The sequence below is a fragment of the Terrapene carolina genome, unplaced genomic scaffold (genome assembly GCF_002925995.2).
Source record: "Terrapene carolina triunguis isolate 2854851 unplaced genomic scaffold, T_m_triunguis-2.0 Scaffold84, whole genome shotgun sequence".
Classification (NCBI taxonomy): Eukaryota; Metazoa; Chordata; order Testudines; family Emydidae; genus Terrapene; species Terrapene triunguis.
In genome coordinates this window covers 41,199,848-41,207,597 of record NW_020664435.1, presented here as the reverse complement: position 1 = coordinate 41,207,597, position 7,750 = coordinate 41,199,848, and the positions used below count along the sequence as shown (strand labels likewise).

Here is a 7,750-nt window from a genome sequence, read left to right as displayed (position 1 = left end):
GTAGATATAGCTCTATAGCAGAACCTCAAAGATATGAACTCCAGAGTTACGGACTGACCGGTCAACTGGACAGCAAGTGAAACTGGAAGTAACCAATCAGGCAGCAGCAGAGACAAAACCAAAAAACCCCAAATACTGTACTGTGTCTGTATTGCATCTTAAAGATAGGTACATCTGGGCTGCCTCTTCCCCCGTGCTCATACAGGAGCAGCCACTTACAGCAAGATGTTGGGGCTGCCAGCCCCATACGGGTGCTGAGTAGGGAGCTCAGCTGCTGAAACCTGGCCTGGCGCATCAGCTGCTGGATCTGGAGCCTGAATTGCACTTTGTTCAGAGTTATGAACATTTCAGAGTTACAGACAACCTCCATTCTTGAGGTGTCCGTAACTGAGGTTCTACTTACAAGCAAAACTGCACTTTTTTGTCCACAGTAGGAGCACTTTGCTGGTGCAGGATACTGGCAGAGTTACATAGGCAAAGAACTCCAAGTGTAGAAGTCTCAATGCCCAGGTTGAATTTGAAACACTGGAGGTAAAAATGTTTTTGTCTCTACTTTGTGGGTTCAGTCTTCACGTTCAACTCAAATACCTCTTTTATAGTAGATGCACACTGAATATGAACTGGATGCTTATATTTGCAAGTTCAGTTTACCTCAGCAATATATACAAAATGTCATTGCAAACTAATTTTTATAATAACCAAGTCTGAAAGTGAACCTCCCCTACTCCACATCTCCTAAAATTAGACACCCCAGCATGCACTCTGTTGTGACATCAGAACTACAGTAGTAAGGAATGGTTGGAACTGGTCCCTAGGGGAATCAGTAATGTATAGTTCAGTTAGTATACCACTCAATTTGTGCCTATTTATACTTTACTGTATATTGTGCATTTTTGTGATGTCTATTAAACTCCCCTTTATTAGCTTACCGGCCCCTCTGCTCCTTTAGAGGCTTCCAAGTTAGCTGCAACTGCTATAGCACAGAAGAGCGGAAACAGACAACTTCTGATTTTAAAGGCCCTAAAAGGAAACGGAGGATTTTATAAGTTGTTTAGGCATGGAATGCTTCCAGTAGCTTTGTTAGAGATGTTATTCAGTATATTGCACTCGAACTCACAATACATCAATAGCTGATCATTCTTTGTGTGATCATTAGCAGCTATTTACTATAGTTTAGAAAATCATTTAGATACCTGGTAATGAACTACTCAAAATTTGGGTCCTTAAAGTTTGCCATCTTCTCTAGTTTGCCCTAGTAATCATTCTTACAGCTTAATGTTTTATTGTTTCTTTTAAATATAGTATGTGCATACATTTCCCCCTTGAGCTTACTTATCTCAGTATTCTCTCTCCTTACAGGAGATTCAATAGTCTACAATCTAACACAAGGGGACTGGCTTCTACTGGTAGAATTCTAATCTTGTTCATCAGCTGACCAAAGCCAGAAGGAAGTTAGTCTACAATACATTATAGTGTCACAGTTGTAAAAGACACAAACGCCATAGAATTGCAGAGTAGAGAATAGTACCCAGTGGGTATGTCTACACTACAATAAGATACCTGTGGCTAGCCTGGCTCAGCTGACTAGGGCTCCACAGGTCTCAGGCTATAAAACTGTAGTGTAGCCGTTCAGGCTTGGGCCAGAGCCCAGCTTCTGAGTTGCTGTTAAGAGGAGAGTCCCAGAGCCCAAAGATCTACACTGCAATTTTATAGCCCCATGAGCCCCAAGTCAGCTGACCCGGACCAACTGCAGGTGGTATTTTATTGCAGTGTAGACATACCCAATGCTACTTGCTACTGATCCTACAGCTGTTCTGACTTGAACCATTTCATATCTCAATTCTAGTCTTATTCAGACACTTAGTTGATGTGCAACACAGTTACTAAGAATGGACTTCTGTATTATTGGCTATATACTAAACTATCAGCAACACAGAATACAAAAAATTTGGCTAATAAGATATTATGAGGTATTCTACAGTATTACTTGAGTTTGAAAAGCTTAAGCTATTTATACAAAAAGTTTTATTAAACCTGCAGATCCAGTATTTTTGCATACCCCTCCAAAAACCAGAATCTTTGTAGTCATTTTTTGTTCCCCCCTCCCATCATGTATGACTGCAGGAGACGAAACAATCCTCTACAGACATAAACAAACAGCACCGTGCAACTCTTAAGAGTAAGAATTTAAAGAAAAACAAATAAAATTATACACTTTATTCATTCCATTTTAGCTAAGAATATTCCTATTATACAAGTACAGTAGTAATTCAAAAAAATCACAAAATATTACAAAATAAAAAAGTACAAACTGCATTACTTAATAAATATGTCTAACAAATTAAAGTTAACAGGAGATTAAAGAAGATAGCTCTCAGGTTGAAAACATTTAGTGTTTGACCCAGCAAACCATACAAGTCTCGGTTTAAATACTTTTTACATAATATAGGACAGTGCATTATATTCTTGATTAGAAAACAACATCAAAAGGAGTAAAATGTTGTGATAACAGCCTGCTGATGCAATGCAAGTTACATGGGGCAAAGAAAAGGCATTAAAAAAAAAAACAAAAAAACAAAAAAACCCCCACAAACCACCTCAGAAACCCAAATACTGAGGTACAGCCAATTCTTGCCAAAACTACAAACTATTATTTTATCACAACATTCTACATTAAATGTATATTATTACAATTGAATAAAATATAAATGGAACAATGGGTGAGTCACCCAAGCAACCAGAGGCCAATTTACTCTAAACAGTAATTAAATACAGAAGAGTCACAATTGCTCCCTGTACCATTCATGAATAGCTACATTCCAACAGGCTTATAAGACTTGTTCTGTGCTTGAGGCAATCAAAAACTTTTTGAAGTAGCTATTTAAAAGTTTTCTGCACTTTTATTCAAACCATTGTTTAGCTAAAGTTTATTTACTTTCCATCAATCAGGGAAAGTCGGTCCAGCTAAGGTTCAAACTGGCTGACACCAATTTCATTTGGTAGTTTAAGTTGTATGGGTCAAATCACAGGAAAAAAACAAAACAAAACAAAAAAACCCTCAACACCTAACCTGGTATATCATAAACCTTATTTACAAAATAAACCTCTTACAAACTTTTTTGGCTGCACAGCTGAAAGCCAGAGGCCAACATGAGATGTAGGAGATGGAGGTAACAGTTTAAAAAAAAAAAATGTGCAAAAAATACATTCTTCTAGAAAATAGAGAACTGGGGGGGGGGGGGAGAAAAATAAACAAAACAAAAAAACAACCACATATACATGGAGAATCCGCTTCCAAATAATCCAGGGCTAGCTTTATACAAGAGAATATTACAAATACAAGTTTGGATTTGTCATCCCCCCCAGTTTAATATTGTATGGAGGCTCCTCAGTCTAGGGCACCGCTGCTTTATGAAGGATTAAGGCATCACCACCATGGCCGGTGCAAACTGTCTCTCTTGACCTGGAGTAGGGCTTTGAGCTTCTAGACTAGGAAGTCTCAGGAGCAGGTGTTCTGCTCGATGTACATCTTAGACAGTGACATGGCCATGGATTTGGCAAGCTCCTCGTCCCGCCTGCGCTGCACCTGAGTCTGCCTGCACCAGGCCTCGTACTCCGGGTTAGGACACACACAGTCCAGCACAGCGTCGTAGTGCCCATTGCTGAGCCAGCTCAGCCAGATGCTAGGCCGGGCCGGGTCCTCAGGGCCCAGGTAGTGGGCCATAGTGGAGACGGTGGGGCTCTCTGGCCTGCCGCCCGTGGTGAGATGAATGTTTACATTCAGCATCTGCCCCATGGCCAGGAGCTCAGGGTAGCCAGCCCAAGCGCCGTCCTGGGCGGCGCCGATGAGAAACTCGCCCACATCGCCCTCGATGATGGGGCTGAAATGGTGCAGGTGGTCGGCGATGTAGTGCACAGTCTGCTCGCGGAGCTCGCTGTGCAGCCGCTGGTCCCCGTACACGGCCTTGCAGATGGCGCGGTACAGGCAGTTTCCATCGGGGATGATGTGGAAGCGGAACCGGCCCTTGTGCCGCAGGTATTTGTCCTGCTTCTCCACCTCGGCCAGGTACAGAGCCAGCTTCTCACTCCGCTCCGGCCCCCTCCTCGGGCTGGGGCCCTCCTCCTCCGCTAGCGGGGAGCAGGGCAGGGGCAGGGCCTGGCCGCCGCTCTCCTCGCCGCAGGTGGCGGCCGGGTCGGGCTGAGCGCTGGCCGCCGCCTGCAGAGCCTGGCAGTGCTCGCTTAGGCGGAGGCTGTGGTTGCTGGGCTCCTCCGGGCGGTGCGGGGCTGCGGCGGCCTCCGCGTCCCCGCCGGCTTGTCGCATGCTCTCCAGGATGCCCTCGAGCCAGGCTCGGCTCTGCGGAGAGGCCGGGGCCAGCTCCACGGGGGGCTCGGGGCGCTGCACGATGCGGATGGGCACGATCCTCTCCAGCGGCCTCCTGCGGCTCACGGTGATCTGCGCGCTGGAGCTGTACTGCGGGGCCGCTACCGGCCTGCCGCCCGGGCCCGCCGCAGGCCCGCCGGGCATCAGCTCCAGGCAGGAGGAGAAGGCAGTCATGGCGGCACCGCTGCCTCCGGGCACCAGACTCTCCTTAGCGAGGCTCTCGGCGGCCGGGCTCTGGCCCGCGGCGCTCGCTGCGTCCGGAGAGGGGGGCACCGCCGGCAGGGAGACTTTGAAAACGCCCGCCCCGCCTGCTGCTGCTGCAGCCGCCGCCCCCGCTGCCGGGTAGTGGGTGATCACGGAGCTATAAAGCTGCATCCTCAGCCCCCCGCGGGCGGCCTTTTATAGGCGGGGCCAGGGCGGGGAGCGGCCGCGCTCGGGCAGCCGGAGAGGATGAGCCGCCCGGGTAAAAATAAACAGGGGCATCACCCCGCCCGCGGTGCGGCGGGAGGGCGGCAATTCCTGCTGCGCCACAGCTGTGGGCGGCCCCCGCTCGCTAGCTCGCGCGCGGCCCTTCTGGAAGTTGCTGGGCCGCGGCGGGCGGGGCTGCTGGGCCTTGTTTACCTCACTCCCTCGGCACGTTGGAATGCGGAGGGCGGGGCCTGGTGGCGTCCCACTGTGACGTCACCGCGCGCAGCCGCGTCACCGCGGAAAGGCAGGCCTGCCCCCTCCCACCAGAGCCGCGAGCGCGCCCGGCCGCTGTCCCGGGCTGTGCAGTGTAAGTGAGGCCGTGCAGGTCTCCAGGGCAGGGATGTGTGTGTCAGTGTCACCACAGGAGTCCCAGGCTCGGCCCCTGCCCACCGGCCTCGCCAGCAGTTACTGCTACAACCACATGTCCTGTGTCACCCTCCTCCGCCGTTAGTGGTAAAACGGGCCCCGGATTCCGGCAGAATGACATTGTTTGGAAGTGACAGAGTCTCTCTAGCTCCATTGAAACACACAGAACGAGGAGAAAAGGCAAAGACAAGGAATATTTTTTCCTAAGTTTTCACCTATGCCTTGGGTTGAGTGCATGTGCTGCTGGGCTCTTCAAATCCTAGCATATAATTTGGTCTTTGTTGGGGTGGTTAAGACCCTACACAAATATCAATGAAGTTCAGGTTTGTTAAACTATCTGGCGAGAAAGCTAAGCAAAGTGGCATTTGAAAAAGGGAAGAGGGAGGTGGAAATTAGGTGTGGCCAAAATAGGCACCTCTTTTCCCATTTCCTGTTTTCCCATCTCCTCTGCTGCTCTGCAGCTCCTGTTTCAGATCTTAGAAGCTTACCTTGATCCAAAACCTCTATCATGTCCCTTTACCTCCCTGTTCTCAGAAAAACCTGTCTCTACCCCTTAGACTTTCTGTTTCTGCCTTCTTTTTTGTGCACCTGTCTCCTATTTCTAGCTCCTCCGTACTGTTATTTTAAACTCATACAGTTAAACTGGTGCAAGAGACTGTGGACAATTTCAGTTTAAACCAGGCATATTTCAATTTATTTTAAATATGGTAAGGATTTATTTAAGCTAAACCAAAATAAGCCACACTCTTCACCTGAAATAAGAGTGCCCACACTAAGGTTGCTACCTTTTTAGGCCCCTAAAGCCCCCTCCCCCCAAAGCCCCATCCCTGTCGCTCAGTCCTTTGCCTCCCTACTCCTGTTGCTTGCTGGATCCTCTCAAGGAGCCTGCCTGGAGGTAGGCGTTAGCCCCAGCTGAGCAGGGGCTGATGCAGTAACTAGACTTTTGATTTGGATGCCATTGTTTAGGGTTTCCAGGTCCCCTTTTCAACTGGACTTTCCGGTCAAAAACCGGGCACCTGGCATCCCTAAATGGCACCCAGACACAGAAGCCAAAAAAAGGACTGTCCAAGTAAAACCCAGACAGGTGGTAACCTTAGCCCACACAGGTGTTGGTCCTGGTTTAACAAACGTGTTTAGATAAGGCTTTAATCTCTCTCTTCTCTCCCGGTTCCCAGTGTGTGGCTGTCATCTATTGTCCTTTTGGCTCCTCCTGGAAGTTGCCTGGCTCTCACTCTTCCATTTATTCCATTCCATTAATGTTGCCATGGGTGATTTCAAGTTCCATGATTCCTCTGACTTTTGTTTCCTTTCTATAACTTCCTAGTTACCTCCAGCTCTAGCTCAATTCCTCCATTCATTGCCTTAGTCAGTGTCTTTACCTACACCCGATCTACACCCAAAAGTTATACTGTGATATAGCTGCTTATTTCAGTGGGAGCAGGCATGCATCCACATACATATCTGTCTCCCATCAATAGTTACTGATTTCCATAGTTAAATCAATATATTTGTTATGCTTAAAAATAAAATAAAATAAATAAATAGGGGAGCTCTGTGACAGTGCAAGTAGTTTTCTGCGGGTATCCCACATTGTACCATGAATTGACCTGTCTAGTAACCTTTCTGCACTTCACTGCCCAAGGTTGCAGGAGTGCAAGCACAACAGCGTGAACATACTCAATAATTGTATTGATTTTCCTGAACTTGCATAACTTCTGTAAAAAGCAACAGAGAGTCCTGTGGCACCTTTAAGACTAACAGATGTATTGGAACATAAGCTTTCGTGGGTGAATGCCCACTTTGTCGGATGCAAGTAATGGAAATTTCCAGGGGCAGGTATAAATATGCTGGCAAGAATCAGTCTGGAGATAACAAGGTTAGTTCAATCAGGGAGGGTGAGGTCCTCTGCTAGCAGTTGAAGTGTGAACACCAAGGGAGGAGAAACTGCTTCAGTAGTTGGCTAGCCATTCACAGTCTTTGTTTAATCCTGATCTGATGGTGTCAAATTTGCAAATGAACTGAAGCTCAGGAGTTTCTCTTTGGAGTCTGGTCCTGAAGTTTTTTTGCTGTAAGATGGCTACCTTTACATCTGCTATTGTGTGGCCAGGGAGGTTGAAGTGTTCTCCTACAGGTTTTTGTATATTGCCATTCCTGATTGAACTAACCTTGTTATCTCCAGACTGATTCTTGCCAGCATATTTATACCTGCCCCTGGAAATTTCCATTACTTGCATCCGACGAAGTGGGCATTCACCCACGAAAGCTTATGCTCCAATACATCTGTTAGTCTTAAAGGTGCCACAGGACTCTCTGTTGCTTTTTACAGATCCAGACTAACACAGCTACCCCTCTGATACTTGCATAACTTCTGTATGTAAAAAACATCTTCACTCTGTACTGTTCTGTTTCTCAGATTCCAAACTCCATCTTTGATCAACATGTTATTACCAGTTTAAAAACGGTTTTAATTATTCCCTTATTTTAAATACAGTTTTCTGTTTTCTCTTTTTCTGACCTCCCTTTTTTCCCCCTTTA

General features: G+C 47.0%; 1 protein-coding gene across 1 annotated transcript; it reads right to left on the bottom strand.

Annotated features, from left to right (window-relative positions):
• Nucleotides 1-3,244: 3,244 nt before the first annotated feature.
• OTUD1 (OTU deubiquitinase 1) lies at nt 3,245-5,012 on the bottom strand. Its single transcript, XM_024194467.2, has one exon. The coding sequence runs from the start codon at nt 4,754-4,756 to the stop codon at nt 3,500-3,502; it is 1,257 nt and encodes a 418-aa protein (XP_024050235.1). The 5' UTR covers nt 4,757-5,012; the 3' UTR covers nt 3,245-3,499.
• Nucleotides 5,013-7,750: the final 2,738 nt, after the last annotated feature.

Coding starts and splice junctions, on each gene's coding strand:
- OTUD1 (XM_024194467.2), bottom strand. CDS start 4,756: ATGCAGCTTTATAGCTCCGTGATCACCCACTACCCGGCAGCGGGGGCG.